This window comes from Amphiura filiformis, chromosome 15, assembly GCF_039555335.1.
Source record: "Amphiura filiformis chromosome 15, Afil_fr2py, whole genome shotgun sequence".
Taxonomy (NCBI): domain Eukaryota; kingdom Metazoa; phylum Echinodermata; class Ophiuroidea; order Amphilepidida; family Amphiuridae; genus Amphiura; species Amphiura filiformis.
In genome coordinates, this window is record NC_092642.1 from 12,886,538 (window position 1) to 12,907,019 (window position 20,482).

At 38.3% G+C, this 20,482-nt stretch overlaps 1 protein-coding gene across 1 annotated transcript; it reads right to left on the minus strand.

The window, feature by feature from the left end:
* Positions 1 to 454: 454 nt before the first annotated feature.
* Positions 455 to 20,116, minus strand: LOC140171273 (aldehyde dehydrogenase 1A1-like). The gene is made up of 13 exons (XM_072194503.1): positions 19,997 to 20,116; positions 17,828 to 17,932; positions 15,428 to 15,568; positions 14,072 to 14,198; positions 12,913 to 13,103; positions 9,834 to 9,947; positions 8,287 to 8,389; positions 6,667 to 6,851; positions 6,286 to 6,450; positions 5,368 to 5,525; positions 3,883 to 3,957; positions 2,983 to 3,022; positions 455 to 2,362 (listed from the first exon to the last, which is right to left on the minus strand). Exons 1-13 carry the CDS (start codon positions 20,024 to 20,026, stop codon positions 2,327 to 2,329), a joined length of 1,470 nt encoding a protein of 489 aa, XP_072050604.1. The 5' UTR covers positions 20,027 to 20,116; the 3' UTR covers positions 455 to 2,326.
* Between the last annotated feature and the right edge of the window lie 366 nt (positions 20,117 to 20,482).

Genomic DNA, 20,482 nt, shown 5'->3' on the forward strand with positions numbered 1-20,482 from the left:
ATACTAATGTATTTTAATTTCACATGAAACGATAATTCAAAAACCACATTGACAAATAATGGGTTTTCTAAATATCTCCTGAGTGACGGGCTGCACCCATTTACAACGATAAGAAACAATAAGGAGCTGTGCAATAATGAGCCGGGTTGTTGTAAAATTTACACATGGCCTGCCAAAGATCGCTTGCCCCCTCTCTTGGCCAAAAAAACCACGCTTGTCCCCCCTCCTCTCGCATGCCAAAAATAAAACCTTTGCCATTCCCAACTTTGTACATGCCAAATTTTTGGGATTCCAACTTACATATAGGTATATATTGCGAGCGCAGCGAACATGATAATTTTGCACATTTAGGCGTTTCCGTACTGTTTAGTCATGTTAGTACTGTAAAGTCTTTTAGAGCGTGGCGGGGGGGCGCCCCATGAATGTGTGCCAATATTCGGCTTGTTTTTTGCCAATTTTTTCCCGTAAATTTTACACTCTCCAGGGCTCATAATTATTGCACAGTCCCTAAAACCAGACAAGATGGGAAGGCAGAGCATTTCAATATTAAGGGTCACATTCTATATTATGATGAAATATATTTCATCAAGTGATGGATTCCGTTTGCTCGTAAGTAATCCGGTCTTTGCTATTGATTGGCTGTCGAACTAATGGAAGAATGAGCAAGTGCATCATGCTTATGGCTCGCACTATGACGGACTGGGTCAACGTACATCACCGTATACCCAAATATTTTATCCGGTGGAAAAATCACCAGTCCGGTAGAGGATTCGGTGGAATAATCCTGCAGGCGTTATATATCCGTTCAACGTCCGACAAATGACCGGCGAATCCGTCCCACGTAGCACCAGCAGGGCCGTCGACCCCATCAGAAAAGTGTGGGAAGAGAGGGTATTTGAGAGTGTCTGTGGCCCCTCAGAGGCAATGGCGTAGCAAGCACTTTTTCAGAGGGTGGACAAAGGGGGGAAAGACAACTTTTAAGGGGGAAAACTTTGACGAAAATGGTCAAAAATGGGCTAAAAAGTACAAAAAGGGCTACAAATCTTACATATCAGGGCAACCAGCGTCCGGAGGCAATAGAAGTGAGAAACAAGTGTGGATCAATTTTAGCACTATTATTGGGTACTATTTTAGTTTGAAAAAGCCGAAAATTGGTGAAACGAAAGCCTAATTGAAGCCATTGAAAAGTTTTCACCATTATTGTATTATATAAACGATTGTTTTAAACATATCGCGTGAATGTCCAAAGCAGAAGCAAACATTGTGTAAAAATTTAGTTTTAAAATGTGTGAAAATGAAGACCCAGTTGAAGCCAGTTTAGTTTTTAAACACAAACTAAAAGACACGAACTGAATTTGCAAAATTTAAAATGTAACAATGGTTGCACATGCAGGTACTTCTTTTGAAAGTCCCAAAGAAGGTATAGCAGTCGTTGATAGGATATGTAGCTTATAGAACACGGATACCCTCTATTGCACCCTTAACATGTGTATAGTGCTTTCATTTTTTTCTTTGCAAAATAATAACGTTATCCAAATTTTAATTATTATGTCTTTATTGAACGGCTCTTTTCAGAGCCACCAAAACTTACAAAATCAGCAGATAGGCGAGATCTGCTAGTTTCTGTTGACAAGGGCAGTCTTCAGCAAACGGCTCTTTTCAGAGTCATCAGTAGACAAGGGGCGGTCTACATGTCTCATTCTTAGGTACTTTGTCCTGAAGAAGTCAGAGCTACTCCTGACGAAAGCTTGACAGTTCTAAACTAGTCCCACGGCGAACCCGCTAAAAACCTACTAATTGTTATGAATTCCCGTCGTAAAAGCCTATCCCACAATATGACACCAATGCTTTGCTATGCTGCATAGAAGTGCATAGTTAAATTTGAATTTGAATTTTTACATTTATATTAGTATTACGATGGAAATATTAGTCGAACACGTGGGATACACATACACACACACACCCCCACACACCCCCACCCCCCACTGAGGATCGCACCGTATTACAACCGCGGGAGTAACATACATGGGCGCTAGTAGTAAATTCAATTTTCTATGCTTTACCTCACTTGTTCGGCTCAAAAATAAAAGGGACATATCTGACAGTAAAAGCTAGCATTTTATGGAAAATAAATAGTAATCTATTTTTACAGAAATGTTTTAATATGGCTTTAAATCATCCTATGGTCTCATATCGAGACCGATAAATATAGGGCATAAAGCCTACAATATTGAAATTATTATGTTTGCGATTTTCGTACTGTTTCTTATAATATACTTTTGAAAACAGTTCAATTTAATCTAAGAGTTGTTGTTATATCCGTCTACTACGTGTTGGATTCTCCTGGTTGTTTGATGATTACCTGTTTGAAAATAACAACAACAAAAATAGTAAGCGTTGGCATTCAATTCCTTCTTCAAAGTTCAACCTTCTTCAGAATTATCTTAAAGGTAGGTGGTCAGATATTTTCTTTGTGTTCTGTACGAGACTGTACCGCGCATAGAGGCCTGTACCAAAATAATCAAATTACAAATTTTGAAGTACATTGTACTAGCAATTTTGATATTAGAAAAAACACATTTTACAATAGCCCATAGAACGGTATGTGTGGTATACCACATCTGGGGATGAGACTGTCACTTTTCCATTTATAACATCTAAACGTAATGTATTTGAGTCCTAAAATTTCAGTAGGATAATCAGAAAAATGTGAGATTTCTTCTGATGCAAAAATCAGCATTTTGATAGAAAAAGACCGGGGATGAGGCTGTGGATCAGATCATCCATCTTTAAGATTAAGATTTATCTTATTATCTCACTCTTGACCTCTTTTTCATTCTATATATATTACAAACAGTATCAAGCCTAATGTTACAAAGTTATGCGCGTATAATTTTTTTCAATAACAAATACATTAGATGTTTTCGTTAATTAATGACAAAGCATGACGAGTTCTTTAAGTAACTGTAAGGTTAAACTAACCGTTTTGACTTCTAGATATTCCATGAGACCATCTTCTCCTCTGTAAAGTAAAAAGTAAACGATCATTTTACTACTCTGAATCTTTACCATTGACCATAGGCGTATAACATCATTATTTATTTCGAATCAACACGTGCAATATAAAACAATCATGCAAACAAGAAAAAGGGATGAAACTTAATATTGTGAGGGCAGTATTTACTTGGTCCTATTATAATCATTATAAAGACGTTACGTATAATCCGATTATCACTATATGTCAACTGGATCACGCTTTTGAGTTCTCCACCACGATCGAATTAATCGCAACACAAAGTCTATGACATGTACTACCAATGTCAAAAGGTGCGTGATCCAGGGAGTTATGTAACCACTTCGCTGCATGGTCCTACATGCAATCATAAGACCAGGTGTAGGATATTGAGTTTGGTCAGTTGTTTAAAAACGGAAATGATCGAAAGTGGGGCTGGGTGCAACTCGTGATCCATTACACAGTGATAAACATCCACGAAACCACCATGAGTTATCAGCATAATTGTGATTTGATCAATGAGTGGGTTGTGTGACATTAGCAATAATTGTTGAATAGGCTTATATCATGTGGTTTTCTGTGACTTAGAGAATAGTCGACTGCAAAACGCTTTTTCAATAGGAAATGAACTTTGCTGCTTGGATGATGTCACGATGAGGTTAGCATATATTCCGTATTGAAAAGCGTTCTCCGACAGATCTGCACTCGACCGGCCTCCTTACGCCCCGAAGCCTCGGACCAAGGGCATGTTTGACTCTGGTAGGCATAGACCTCAAAATAAGTTATTTGTAGATACCGACGATAACGCAGTTTACGTTTGGACCAGATTACCAGGTTACAAAAAACCAAACCCAGATGTATATACTTACCCTTCACGACCAATACCAGACATCTTAAAGCCTCCAAATGGTACAGGACCACCCTTTACGCCATATACATTAACCCTGCATGTGTAGAACAAGTTCAACAAAAATGATTTTTCTTAATGGATCGTGCAGTTTTGCGTGCACAAGCACACGTACATAACTTGAGTTCGAAAATTAATCTTGGTTTTCTCAAACTAACGAACCTAGCTTATACAACGTCCCTTGTAAAATACCAACGGTAGAGGGCGATGTTATCACATTTTATCATAATTTATAGTCACATTAAAAAATCCGATTCTCTTATAAACCATCTACGCACGGTTTTCACCTCCATACACGTACACCTGAGCACACATTTTCGTCCAAGAGCTTCCAAGCAGAGAACAACAAGCAGTGAATTGTCTCCCCCACAGTCTTTGATTACACTATACGGTTGAGTGCATAGCATCGTATGAGCTGTGGAGCTTCTAGCTGGAAATGGGCCTCTGTTCTCTTCATCCAATCAGAATTTTTTTTATATCAAACGAAAGCTAACACTTACCTTTAAAAACACTTTTCGTCACTATAGGCATGCTAGGTCAACAGATAACGCAATTCAATGTTATAGCAAGGCGAATGTGGTAAATCTGTTGAAAACTACCTATCCACGCACATTTTTTGACCAAAATGTAGGTTTTAAAAGTCAAAACCTCAAGTGTTCCTTACAATATTTGTCAAATTTTATGTCATTAAATGAAAACACACACTTATATCGTCCATACACTAGCGTTACTAGAATGAGCAATGGTCAATTCTCTTTAAATTGCAAATCTTGTGCAAAAGGTTACCATTTTGCCTGTTTTGTCATACGGTTGTAAATTCAATGAACTATGACTTTGCTAAAGAGCGCTTACAAATTGATATGAAATTGTTGTATTAGTCAGTTTGCAAAAATCGTGACGGATGATCCTTAAACAATGTAGGCCTACCATATTATTCTGATTTTGTATATGAATCCATGTAATAGTAAGGATCGAATAGTTAACTTTAAAAGCATGTGCATTTAATGTTACTAAAGTGACCAAAGTGACCACAAACTCTGTTAGTGACCAGGGTGGTTTCCTATGAAATTTGGACACACAAATATATATTCCTTTTGTTTGACAGCCATTATATTAGGAGTCATGTAGAGGCAATGTATAAATAACCTTTGACCTGGGTCAAAATCAGTACATTTACTAAAAACACGCAATTTGGTCAAAATGATCATGTGGATGTAGATTTTAGCCTCCTGGGTGACTTAAATGTTAATAATATCATAATTAAAACAGGATCTTACCCAATTGCTCTCTACTTATATTATTCCAAAGAAAATAAAAATGACGACTGTTTCTTCCATAGGATCACACTATTTGTACGGCAATATAAAAAGGGATAAAAAGGGGGCACGTTTACGCCAAACGCGGCAAAGGCCCAATATTGAATCCATGTTAAGTTTAAGTCCCTTACCATATAATACCAGCACTGACAGTGTTTGCAATATAGATGGCCTTGTCAATATCTTTGGTAAATACAGCAGCTGCTAAACCATATCTTGTTTTATTGGCTCTCTCTGACACTTCATCTAGCGTATTGAATTTAATCAGTTGTTGTACAGGGCCAAATATCTAGAACAATACATGAATATGTAGACTTCATTAATAATTACATTGGAAACGCATGTTTTATTTCAACAAATTTCAGCAAAGGCCATCATGTTCATGGTACGAATAAGGGAAACTAAAGGGAAATTAAATACATTTTATGATAGAGAAGAGAACCACAGGGCAAGAAGGATCACATAATCAGTATGGTACCTCGATCGATAGATGATGAGATAACACAATGAACGGAGACGAAGGAACATTCCTTTCAAGGCACATATCTGATCCTTTGCTCAAGACCAACTTAACTGGAGTGCTTTTAGTAAAACCAAAGCATCAATATGGATCAATAACATCAAAAACCCTGTTAAAAAACCAGAGGTCTTCTGGCGAAACTGTCAGTAGAAAACCTTTTCCCTTTGGTCTTGAACAAGAACTCTAAATAACTCAGTGATTAACCAACAGACCCGATTGGGCTTCTTTACGGGATGCGTAATATACGACTTTTACGACCTGGTTCCAAATCAAAAATTAATTTATCGAATTTTGTATTGGTCAATTGGTTCATTTAAAAGGTAAAAATCTGTTTGAAATTGTCAGCAAAGAAGAAGACGAGAAGATGACGAAGAAGATGACGAGGAGGATGATGAAGAAAAAGGAGACGAAGCAGAGGGCAAGAAGACAAAGCAGATATAAACCGCGAAGAGAGAAAAGATGATGAAGCATTAAGAAAATGTAAGAGAATGGGATGATGGAAGAAATAAACAAAAATCGATTTTATTACCTCTTCTGTGGCAATGCGCATGTCATCCTTGACATCTGAGAAAACAGTTGATTCTATAAAATATCCCTTGTCACCATAACGGTTTCCTCCGCATTCAAGTTTGGCGCCTTGCTGTTTCCCACTTTCTATAAGATCCATGATTCTGTCCACTTGTTCTTGGTTTATCTTTAAATGAGTAAATAATTTTATTTGTTAGTATGTAGTTTAAAGGGCATAATTGTTTTTTTTAATTACAATATGCATCATCAACAAAGTTTCGTAATTAAAACTGCTAATGAAAAATGTCAAAATGTTGATGGTAAGTATTAGCATTTATTATGGCCGTTTAATGTACCAATGTACCAGTGTATTGTGCGATATATAGAGTTCTAATATACAAACCTGTGGACCTCCTTCTGTTGTTTCCAAGTACGGATTGCCTATAACTCGCCTCTTAGCTCTTGCAACACTCTTCTTGACAAATTCATCGTAAATTTCCTCTTGTACAAATGTTCTTGATGCAGCCAGGCAAACCTGTCCAGAATGATTGAAGACCCCTTTGTGGCTAACCTCCACGGCGTAATCCACTAAAATCAAGGAATTAAGGCCAACTTTAAGTACAGGTAACTGGAGAGGTGAAGCAACGAGTTACCCCAAATCACAGCGCTAGGTTATGATCGGGCCACCGAGTGCGAATGTGTATTCATTTTGGAAGGTTCATGTTTGTTTTTAAATTTTGGGAGTTATTCCCAAATTTGATGTTTTTGGTGATATTTCAAGAAAGCAACAGCCCAAAGACAATTTGTTTGGCACATACTTTGTTATTGTCAATACATCTCTTTTTCGCACCATTCGTTTTGGAGACTTACTAATATCAGATATTTATGACTGCGTTTTCGCGTTTTCAATGCGTTTTAAGCTTACCGTCAAATTAACGCTGAACATGCTCAAGTCAAACTGTATATATTGACCTATTTACAATGGCAAGCGACCGTTTCATTGCAAATAATGCGACAACACCCATCGTTCGGAGAGGTTTAGGGTATTAAATCTATAATCGATTCCTCAGCTTGTTCGACATTCCGTTAGTTCAATCAACAGCAAAGACCGGATTACTTCTGACTTTCAATAAAGTCAATGTTAGGGTGAAGTCGACTTAGTCGACTATGAAAAAGGTCACACGAATTATTATATAATAGCCTGTATTATATATGTGACCTGCTACCACGAAATCAGCGTAAAGTCGCCGCGACTTTTAAACTCATTTCGTTGAGTTCTTTGTTTGCCGCGCACCTGTACAAGCCAGTAGTATTATCCTTCGTGAATCGCCTATTGTGCCCCCATTCACAACGGACATCCAGACATACTTCATGTACTTAGTGGCTTCAACAGGTGAGTGAACACCAACGCAGTAACCAGGGCGTTTTGAGTGACTAAGACCTTGCAACATTGCGCTGATTTCGTGGTAGCAAGTCACATATTAGTTATTTATGACGATGCGGAATGAGTGAGAAATATGGAATTATGTAAGGAAGCAAACCAAAATTATTGAATTTGTGTAACCAAAATTCTAAAAAACTTAAGTAACTTAATAATTTAAATAACCTTTTCCAGACGTCTGAAATTTAAAAGTAATTACAATCTCCTGCGATTTTTGTGATTTAGAGGTAGAACCAGTTATAATAATCATAAAGTGATCTCAAAGAACTTTGGTGGCAAAAATGCAATTTTTTTTACATTGCTCACATCTTGTTTAAACCAAGCCTGATTATACGATTCAGAAATTGCATGGCTTGGTTTCTCTGTCATGTATGGTTATTAACTAATAGGTAAAAATGTCAAAGATTGCAGTATGGGCCCCACAAAGGATCAAAACCTTAAAAACCACCGATATTCATAACAATGTTATCTAAGTGTCTCGTGTTTGATATTATTTCAAATAAAGAATAGTTTACACCATCTATGATATCTCGTTTCATAGGTACAAAGCTTAATTAAAGATAATAATATATTGTTGCTTACAGTCAGCATCTGCAAACACGATATTAGGACTCTTGCCTCCCATCTCTAATGCCACACGTTTCAGATTGCTTTTACCGGATGCTTGCTGAATTAAATGACCAACCTGGGGGAAAATATGAAATCAATTAATCGCTATCCTGCGAAACGGGCCGTTATGGAAGTTTTTCATCTGGCATACTAATGTACTTACAATAAAATTGCTTTAATAATATTTCGTAGATCCATCTTACCCGATAGTAAGGCGGACCTTTAAACATTGAGGAAGAGGGAGGAAGTGTTGAAGTCCATCGTAAGTCTTTATAGTGAAATCCACGTTTTTAATTTTTGCTTTTGTGAAATATTATGCAAAGGGAAAGATAATAAATTTGGTAGATTTTAAACCGAAAACACCTATATTTTTCTAAATTGCCAAAATATATCCATTTATCTATTGTATCATGTAATTCTCTACCCAGCAAACACGTGACATTTTACAGAAAACCTTTAAATACCGGGTTATATAATGGTGCAAAACGGGTATAAATACGATATAATAGACATTTTAGTACATGTGGGTGGAGTCTGTCACTACGGACACTGGACACTTACAGCAACACGCCATTGATTTCAGATTAATTTTGTCAGCACGCACTGTTTTCTCTCTTTTTGCTATTTTATATCGTTATGAATTCGGCAGAGTGACGAATCGAGAATTTTGAGCAAAATTAGTTTTTGTATGCTTATGATTTTGTTTCAGGTTATCTTTTAAAAATTAATGATAAATCTTACTCCCGACGTAGATATTGAAATATTGATTTGGACGAATCGCGCCTAAAGTGCGATTAATGAATTCGGCAAAGAGACGAATCGTATACTTAACTGTACAAATCAGATGGATCTTTATAGTATTGGAAACCCCGCATTTTCTATATTAAATCTCCAGTGATATCAAAATAAGTACAAACATTGCCCACATGATATCGCTATGGCTTAATAATGTGAATGCGCCCCCCTTGAAATTGGAAAATCCCAGAAAATCATACGCAAAATATACGCTAATATTATTATTTCTGCTTTAAAATCCTCGAGTTTTTGCTAAATATTACAGGGAAGACTATTTATAACTTATATACCAATTTAAGTCTACTTAGCCTTAGGACAACCAGTGATTTCTACACGAAAGCCCCAAATCAAGAATGAGTACTATGGTTTACACGTAGCTGAATGCGTATTCGACCCCGAACACGGCTCTCTACGCGGTGGTAGAGACATTTTGGATACAGCATAAAGCCGAATAGCTGTTAAAACGCGTTTTGAGGGGACATATTGATTGTTTCAAAACATGCGAGTATATTGCCAATAAATTGTGTACATTCACTTCTATAATATACATTTCAAATAAGTGCTCACGAATGTACTAAATTTTTAGAAGGACCAAGGAAATGATACCAAGATTTTCAAACACCGTTTACTTAGAACTGCAATTTTGCGTATTCGGCACTATGCAGTGTTCACAACGATTTGAAAGTTGTTGCTGTACCTATATCAGACAAGTAAATTCTTTATACCTCTGTTGATCCGGTAAATGTCACCAAATCCACATCCATATGCTCAGCAATAGCGGCCCCAGCTGTCGGTCCGTAACCAGGTATGATATTAACCACACCGGGTGGAAAGCCTGCCTATCAAATTGATAACAAATACTTGTATAACATTGGATATTTTGATAAAAAAATGCAAATTCAATAGTCTATTGGGTCTTTTTACATAATGTATTATCTCAAACCCTTGTAAGTAGCATTAAATAAAACAACAAAAACAACAAAAACAAAAAATAAACCAATATCATCTCGGTAAATGTATTAATTTCGAGTTCATCTAAGGGTAAAAGACACAAAAACGTATCACAACAATGGTTGTTCACCATTCTTTGAATATAAATGACTTGGACTTATGCACATATCAAATGCAGCCCCGGCCCCTGGGGGCCCGTGGATGGTCCGGGACTTGACATCATGTGACCCGGGATTTGACTCAAAATGTGTCCCGGGGGGAGCCGGGTGTAGGCCGGGACTGGTATAAGAGTTGAGTCGGCCAAAACCCCGGGAAACTGAGCTGGGACTTTACCCGGGCGAGGGCCGGGATTATGTCATAACGTACCCGGGGTTTTCCAACCAGTAAAATGGGCCGTGAACATGGCTGTGGTTTATAGTACGGATGCCCTTCATTTTATGGGCCGGGGAATCCTATCACTTGGCCGTTCTTGAGCCGTGGATGTATATTAATTATCCACTGAGTCGCCACATTAATGTAACTGTTCATAAATTATATTAAAATCCATTCCAAAAACAAAATCTTGGCTGTAGTTTCAAAATGTTGCAGTAGGGCATGTATCTGCTATTTAGCGGGGCTCTAAAGTTAGCATGTTTAACCAGACCACACTGGCTTCTTGACATGCACATCATGCAAAATACGCTTATTTATGCCAAATGAAGTTGGTCTCTATTTTTTACGCTAAAGTGTTAAAATATTTTAAGGTTTTGGCCTACACTCAAAAACAAAACTGACCGTGATAATAAAAGAATCCATGATACTTTTGTGACATCTGCGATCGACTGCTACATGGCCATAATACTTAATGGAAGACTATACTACATATATGTAGTGTACATGTTCTTTATAAATTCTCGAGCTGTATTTTTCTTCTTTAAAAAAATAATTATATGTGTATAATATAAAAATTGCCGCGATTGTAAGATCCAGACCTATATCCGATGCTCAGAGCCGGGAACTTGGGCCGAGGAATACCCGGGGTTTGCAGCGGCTTGCATCGGATGTTCGCCCGGGAGGGCCGGGGAGTGGCTGAGAGTTTTGCCCGGATGGGTCCGGGACTGGCCGGGTGTTTACCCGTGACTTGAACTTTTTAACCCAAAATCCACGGCCCACGACCCGGCCATCCCCGGGTCCCCAGGGGCCGGGGTTGCATTTGATAAGTGCATTATTGCTTTCCTCCCTCGGATCCAGGGAACCTTGGAGCTAGCAGCCGTTTCACCATGGAAGTCCATATGCCTCTGTTTGTGACCATACTCCTTGCATTGTAGATTGATGTAACCCCAAGTTCTTGGCAGCTGCTTTTTATGTTGTCAAGCCAGCGCTTTGGGGGTCTACCTCTTGGCCTGTGTCCAGGTATTCTACCTTCAAGGGCATGTTTAGGGTATCTGTCATTTGGCATCCGTACGATGTGTCCAAAGTAGAACAGTTGTTTGGCTTTGATTTTGTCTAGTATTGTGACCTGGTTGCTTGTTGCCTCTCTTATTGATGTGTTCCGTAGCCTATCTCTTCTGGAGACTCCCATTATCCACCTTAAACAAGACATCTCAAACACCAACAATCTCTTCTCGTCTCTTTCTTGAGCGTCCAAGCTTCTGCCCCATATGTTGCTATTGACAATATTAGCACCTGGTAGAGTTCCATTTTTGTGTTGATACTAATTTCTTTTGACTTCCATATTGTGGTCAACTTCCGCATGCTTCCCATTGCCAGTCCAATCCTCCGTTTGATGTCTTCCGTACTGGTTGAATTCTCTGTGATAACTCCTCCCAGGTAGGTGAAGGTTTGGACTTGCTTCAGTTGGTCACTTTCTATGAAGATGGTTATTGGGTGGCTGACTTTGTTGATGATCTGAACTTCAGTTTTCCCCTTATTTATAGTGAGACCAAATTTCTTGCTTTGAGTGTGGACTAGAGTTACAAGTGATTGAAGATCTTCCTCTGAATCTGCCATTAAAACAATGTCATCGGCAAACCGCAGGTTGTTGAGGGTTTTGCCTTGGATTTTGATGCCAGTGTCCAGGTCCTGGATTGCTAAACTGATGACTAATTCCAGCAGTATGTTGAATAACTGTGGCGATAGGATGCAACCTTGCCTTACTCCTGTGGCAGTCCTGAACCACTATGTGATATCTTTGTCCACCCTCACTGCACTTTTTGATGTGCCATACAAAGCCTGTAAGAGTCGAACTATCTTGTCCGGGTAACCTAGGTGCTTCATTGCTGCCCATAGTCCATCTTGCCACACGGTGTCAATGGCCTTCTGGTAATCTATGTAGCAGAGATACAGCGCCTTGTCTATTTCAGTGTATTTTTCTGTTATTTGTCTTAGTGTAAAAAGCTGGTCAACAGTGCTACGGCCTGGTCTAAACCACCCAACCCTGCTTGTGATTCGGAGAGTATCTCCTCGGTTTGCTTTTTCATCCGGCTGTGAAGTATGCTGCAGAGACTTAGTAGGCTTATGCCTCTATAGTTGGCACAGTCTAATTTGTCCTTCTTTTTGAAAATGGGGACAATGATTGACCCAGTCCTCTGGTACACATTCGGATTCCCAGATCCTTCGGCATAATTTATGAATAATGTCTATTCCTGTATCACCAGCAGCCAATATAAATAATGACCATTAAACATAATAGTATGTTTCGTTTGATCAATAACTTGGCAAAACGGAGCTGATTTTGGTTTAAAATGTGAATTATGAAATGGTCGCACTAGGGCGACGATACATTATTTTGGACCCAGAATAGCCCCTAGCGGTACGCCACAGTGAAATAATTAAATCTGACTCTAAAGATAAGGTAAGTTGCCACACACTCACTTCCTTCACTAGCGATGCAATATAGAGAGCCGTCAATGGGGTCTGCTCTGCGGGCTTTACAACAATAGTATTGCCACATGTCAAAGCGTTTCCTAGTTTGCTTGCGACATGATGAACGGGAAAATTCCACGGTATTACGGCACCGACTACACCAATTGGTTCGTAGCGGGTGTAACAAAAGAAATCACCATCTGAATAAAATTAATATGAAATATCAGTGATTACTGTTTTTGTCTCGTAATGTGGATTATAGATTTACGGATGACGAATATTGTTCACCTTTTGCTCAGGGGCGTAGCCAGCTTTCTTGGTCAGAGGAGCAAAATAAAATTTTGGGGCACAGACGAAAAAATTGCAGTTGCATCATACAATACATAGAGACTGTATGTCTTCGAGCTTCCCGAAAAAGGCCTTATTGTATTTTACATTATTTTCGCCCATTATCCGGCTGAAAAGGGCTATATTGTTACAATGTGCGCGTAGCGTGGAAAAATTTTGTGTATTACACTATTTTGGCCCTGAATTTTGCTAAAAAAGGTGCTCCTTGCCCTTTTTCTTTTCCTTTGCCCTCCTGATTTTCTCTTTCATTTTTTGTCAAATGGGCACTTTTTTCTTCCTTTTTTTTTTTGTCAGGGGCACTATGCCCCCCCCCGCTGGCTACGCTACTGCCTTTGTTGTCTGTGTGATCACTAGGTTTACTCAAATCATTCATGTATAGGTTTACTTCACCATATCGCTGGGTGGAGTTCAGTTATGGTGATCAAGGATCTCAGCACTCTATGTTTTCCGAATAAAAGTGCAATATCCAGCAAACACAAAAACGTTTTTAAACATTATAAACGTGTTATTATTTGGTTTCATCAAAAAGTTTTAATAACATTTAAATATCGGGTTAAATAAGTCATGAAAACATTCTTCAAACGTTTTATACGATACGAAAAAAAACACTACAACATCATTTTACAAATTTCGTCAAAAGGTTAATAAAATTATGTTAAAATGTTTGTAGCAAGTTTAAAAAAATGTTTAAACGTAAAATGTTTTGCGTTTGCTGGGAACTGACTGATTTCCAGATTATTTGCATGTTTTCTTTATTTGCAGATACTGTGATTATACAGAGCAATGACGCCTACTTGTGGCTCAAATAACGCAGTCTTACCAATTGGAATAGTTTTGCCCTGTATTTTATCAGCCCATCCTGCTAGATATCTCAATACTTTTACAGCTCCTATTGTCTTGCAGAATGATGTCCCAATAATCATGCCGTTGTCTAATGTTTCGAGTGCCTGGAACACATAATAAGGAATTTAGCAATGTTATTATACGTTCCATCTACAGCCCGGAGCTACAGTGACACCTCGTGAGGTGACGTTGGACAAATTCCATTTACTGTTTTTGGTTCGGTTGTGTGATACTATGGCGCAAATAATTATAGATCTGCAATCAATACAACCTTGATTTGATAGGAATTGAACAGATCATTATCAAACCACTCTAATACCTCTTCGAAGGTGACAGAGGTGTCATCGCAGCTGGAATAAGATAATATGACTTAGGACGAGTGATGCCTATCCATCATTTTGGCTAATCTGTAGTTGCTTATACAAAAACAAAAACAAGCAAACAGTCGAACGAATTTACTCTATTAGTCGTCTCCTTCTATTAAACGCGCACCCATTGTTTGAACCAACATGTTTTTAAAATGCTGAATTTTCCATGCTATCTTGTGTAGGAAGCCTACCACGGTGTACACACGATCGTAAATGGCGTCGGTAGTTGGCGAAAGTCTCATCGTAAACCCGGAAGTGAAGCGGAAGTCATTGATCCTAAGTTCATAGTTCGTCATATCGCGCAAGTTTGAAGCTTACCTAATGATAGGAATTATCGTTCTAAAAATGACCTCTAATAAACGCCCCTTTTGGAAAGAAAATGCAACGCCCTTGGGGTGTTAAATAGAGTAAAATAAATATAAAATACTCGTCTACAAGCATATAGAGTACTTTTGATGATGGCTATATTAATCCAAGCCCATCCATCGACAGCATTATAACATTTTGGAGTTTGAGCAAATACATTACCGATACAAGCATATACAAACAAGTACTATTGTAAACCAATCTATTGTATTGGCATATTCACGGGTGTTTCATATTGATTTAGCTTTCATCAAAAACACTCTATATGCTTGTAGACGAAGTTTTACGGTAAAACACCCCTATTAAGAAATAAACACCCTAACAAACATTCAAATGAAACACTATTACAGCTGCAATATATCGAGGGTTGAGAGTCAGAAAGCCACAACTCATAATCACCTGCTCCAACAGAATAATCATAAGTCGCAACCTTGGGCATTATAAAAGACATAGTCCATTAATCAAGATTCAATAGAAAACGAATGACGTTGTAAAGGAGATATTGATTTTGAAGACCAAAGCAAGAAGCCAACTTTAGGCTATCATTGACTACAAACGGCAGACAAAGAAACAAAACAATTCTTCAACTAACTACCAACCGCAATATATTTGACATCTCTCTCAATCAGGTCCGCTAGTTTATTGATAAGGCGCCCTCTTTGTGAGGCATCCATACGCCTCCATGGTGATCCTAATTTAAATGCTTCACGTGCTGCTTTAACGGCTAAGTCTACATCAGCCTGTAATGAAACATACAATGTGTTATTAATTTAAAACATAAATTAAAATGAGGTCTTTTGTTTCTTTTCCATCATGATTACTATTAGGCCATCTTAATTTAATATTTTGACCCAAAGCCTCCGGGCGCATCACTGAAATCGACCGTTATTTTTTCTTCATTTCTTCTTTGCCCTAAATCCACCACACAAAAATCTCACAACTGACATCGTCAGACATGAAAAAAGTCTTAAATCTCAAGAACCTGTTTATCTTGACCACAGTGAAACCTCGTCGAGTATTTGATTTAGTAAGCTTAACTTTCTTAACGATTGCATTCAGAGGCGGATTAAAAGAAACGGGCCCTGTCAGCAATGTTACAGAGGGAACCCTACAGAGACAGAGGGGGATTCAAGTAAGGGGTATATGTGCCTTAAGGTGGCAGTCCGGTGTTTTTAGGATAAATCCATGGCGTCAAGTTCTACCATATCTACATTGATTGCTTTTTTGCATTTTTGTACCAAGTAAAAACAATGCGACATTACAAAGGTGGAAGCTATAGAAAACGTAGCGATCACACCTGGAATGTATATTTCTGCACAAAGGTAGTGTGAGTTACGAAAAGAAAGTACATGAGCAAGTAAAGGTTCACTGAAGGTAATGATTCAAATAATGTATGTTTAATTTCACTTGAAACGATAAATTGAATAGTTGCGGCGCAAAGTGAATGGGCCTTACAATACTTCAACAAGTAAAATTTCACTGAAAGTAATAATCATGATCATGTATGTTTTTAATTTCACATGAATCGAAACACATTTACAATCATAACAATCATCAACTGGTATATTTCAACAGAAGCTTAATGGGGCGTGCAAAAAGAAAGTTAGTAAAATTTCCAATTGATAGTTCAGCTGTTAAGTGGGAGTTGGGATTTTTATACTACCGGAAACCAGCGTCGTATAAAACGCACGTGTTATGTAGAAATGTGCTGATTTTACCATTAGGTTTCACAAAGAGAATTGATCAAAAATCGAAATCCCTCCTGAGGTTGGTATCTGTTAATGGGTTAACCAGATCACTAGGCTGTCATTACAGCTATTTATTTATTATTATTTATTAAAACTTCTTTTGCCTGGGTAACAAAACTCAGTGTAAACACTGTTTTTCAGTTTGGCCCAGGGGTCAGCTAGAAGCAGTATATGACAAAAATGAGTTACATAAGAATGACCTTGTGTGGTATTTAGTTCCCTAGGAAGTGATTTTGCCTGAGGTAAATTTGTGGGTAAATGCTGATCCCTCACTACAAGAGTTATTACCGTCGATTTGGTTGCAAAAGGAGGTGAGACATGATCAATTGTGTTCAGGCAGTGAAACCTAATGACGACATATCGAAGTTCATACAACGTGTCATTTTGAAAGTAAAGTCATCATAGGTGTAGTGGTCTTTAATCTACCAAAATATATGTTTTGGGCAACTATACTATTTGGGGAGCACAGAAATACAATTAAGTTTAAGCAGCATGTTAACCTTGGTTTTTAGTCAAAATCAAAACCATGCTGTTTGAATTAGGCAGAGATATTACAGTCTTTGTTCCAGCCGCCTTGTTCTCCTTCGTGACGAATGAGCACAATCAGAGGCGTAGCAAGCGGGGGACAGGGTGGACGAAGTCTATAGGCCCCGAGGGTTCAGATGCCCCGAGCACAAAAGCGAAAATTAAATAAGGGCTGATAATGAAGAGCAGGACCGGAATTACCACTGGGCCAGATGGGTCCGGGACCAGGGCCCCCCAAATTGCCATATGCATCTTTCTTTTAACCCCAATAACAACATGTTTTGGGCCAAAATTTTAAAATTTTCCGCGCTTCGCGCGCATTCAAATAACAGAATTCATGTTGATATGGAGCTAAAATAGTCTGAAATTGAATTTTTCGCGTGCTTTGCGCGCACAATGTCCTACTAACATCCGAACAAAATATGTTAGTCCCCATCTATATTATACGTAAACCAAACTTGTCAGCGGACTTGAGTGCACATGCCTTCCTCGGCACGTGAGTTCGGGGCCTCCCAATTTTGGCCTGGCCCAGGGTCTCCATAAGGTAAATCCCGCCCTGGTTAAAATGGCCCGTACTGCTCCTTGTCCATGGCCCCTGGTGCGCTTGCTTCGCCCCTGAGCACAATCCGGATTGGAACCGAGACTAGCAATATTTAACACCGTTTTCAACGGGCTAACGTACGTGCTACGCACCATGTATGTAACATCGCAATATCTCTATTTTACCTTATCTGTTTCCTGAACATCACAAATCTTCTCAGCAGTAGTAGGGTTAACAGTCGGGAATGTGTTGCCGCTCACTGAGTTAACAAACTCATTGTTGATAAAAATCTGTGCGCAATTAGAAAATAATTTTGTAAGTTGGTGATTATAAATGAATAAAGCTGTTCACTGCTCTCTTAACTAGAATTTAAACTCACAAACCATGCACATTGTATACGTATTTGGTGATTTGTCTTCACACGCACCTATATCATTATAGCATGAACCTTATGATCAAGTACGTATTAAGGTTTTATAAATGTGTATCAGCATAGTACCGTAACTGCTGTGCTTAGGGTCAATATAAAACATTTTGAAAGCCATGTCGGCAGACCTGTTTTGTATTGCTTCTCGGTCATTCTTCCGCCTTCGACACGGTAGAGTAGACCACGAGATCTTTCTAAACCGTTTGTAATGCACATTCAATTTTACTAGAATGGTTTTGTTGCATGATCGTCTTATCGGCCATAAGATCATCTTCGACCACATTTAGAACCTAGGAATTGTCTCCGACCAAGCAATGTCTATGACAGATCATGTACAACCACTCATAAATCAGTGTACTTTCATATCAGAATCATAAGTATCATAGTGCAGTTATATTGCACAGCAAACATGATTCGACATTTACAGTACTTAAACTTAAACCAGCAAAATCAATCGCTAAAGTCTAGCCCAGCCCGCGCCCATCCTCCACATTGAATAATGGACTGCACTTATGCCCAAATATGGCACTTGCCAATCAATACTCACCCACTTAAAATCCCCTGGCTCGCTCCACTGACCAAAGTTATGGACAGATATGGGAGTTGTTTTTGCTGTTATTTGTCACTTACATATCAGGGAGGTACGAACATTTGAAGATGCCCACCTACTCAGTTTGTAGCTTACATGTAATATATACATTATTCTTGATTGACAGCAAGTACAAAACATATCCGTCAAGTGGTTTAGCATAATGCCCTTCGGATTCGGAAGAGAGCGGTCCACAAGTGAGTGATAGTCACTAAAAGGGAATTTTGGAGGCCATGCGTGCCCTTCCTTAATAAAACAGCAAAATGCGAATATTTCCAAACATCTAAATTAGTTAAAAAATTAGGACATGTTACAAAACTATATTTTCTAGAATTTGAGAGAGTACAAACAATATTGGCCGGTTATTTTTCACACAGTGACGTTAACTAGGCAATGCCCTATACCTATAACATACACTGTTTGTAGAGGTCACGCGTCAATGGTGAGAGCACTGTGTATTATGTATATGAAAATGAACAGTAACTGCAGTATGTACAGAATTCGGAGGTATATCACAGTCACTCGTTTTGTTTTAAGTTGATTATACGAACTCAATTCTTCTCGCCATTTTCTCTAAACGGTTCCCATTTGTTGCTAGTAGTGTTCAAAAATCTACATGGTAGTTCTCCAAAATACCTCTCGGAACATCTCATCCACTACAAAACCTGCAACCCAGCAATGGCTATCATGTACCGTGTACTTAACGATCCATCAAGTACAACGCCTGGTCCACGCCTCTGGAACTCACTTCCTGTTCTTTGCAAGGAGTGTGATACTAACGCAAGACATGTCGAAGAATCAATATGGAGCAGGAGAAGAGGAACCAACGTCATGAACAGAGACGAGGGGGCCCACTACCTGAGTCACGCGTATGATCCTCTCCTGGCTGTAAATACACCCTCTACAGTCGGGATACGTCCAACCGGAAGTAAGGATCAGCCATCATCATTCTGATGATGCCTATCGAACATGATAGGCGAAAGCGTCAATAGTGAGTAAATTATTTGGTTTTGTTTCAATGAAAATTTTCCTTAATAATAATATATTTAGAAGCATTATTATAATATGATCAAACATTTTAACTGATATAAATGTGAGATTATCTTGTTAAACACACAACAAAACAAATCATATAGATTATGGAAAAATAGGAAAACTATAATTCAAATACACGTCCAAGAATTAGAAATCAGCTATTCTGGCTCCAAAACTGCAATGATTTAATTTCCCATCATATTAAATGACAAAATGATATGATATTGAAATACTACCAACTATTTTGTCTGTAGATGAAAAATAAAATAAAATATGGATATGTCTTATAGATATTTGAATTACCTGTGTGTATTTCACTTCTGGAGAAGACATAGTAATATTGAACCGCGACTGCAACTATAAAACCCGACGAGGAGCTTGTTGCAGTATAAGCAGATGCGGGAGTTGTTATACCACGACGCACACAGAAAATGGTGACGGAGAGCACAGACGGTGATCGGTAGCAACAATTAATTTGATCAAATTCAAATCACATCGGTAGCACGAATTAAAAGGTTGAAATGTAGCCAGCAATTTATAGCCAGCAATTTAGCCAGCAAATGACCCAACAAATTATTATGGAAAAAATGTTGTATCATGGTAGGCCTATGTGTTATGTGACATTGGTGTTATGCTTTAATTGCCCTTTTACATTTTACCTCTTTGGTATGCGAACACTTAAGTTGTACGCGGTGCTACGATCAAGAATATTATATTATTGTCAACGTTACAAGCAAAACAGTTTATATAACGAAATTATCTTCACACAACAACAACAAAAACGAAAGC

Excerpts from the sequence above, each read along its gene's own strand:
- LOC140171273 (XM_072194503.1), bottom strand. The coding sequence starts at position 20,026 with ATGTCTTCTCCAGAAGTGAAATACACACAG. Across the intron at positions 6,451-6,666 it reads CAACAGAAGGAGGTCCACAG|ATAAACCAAGAACAAGTGGA; the intron begins GTTTGTATATTA and ends ACTCATTTAAAG. Across the intron at positions 5,526-6,285 it reads TGCGCATTGCCACAGAAGAG|ATATTTGGCCCTGTACAACA; the intron begins GTAATAAAATCG and ends GTATTGTTCTAG.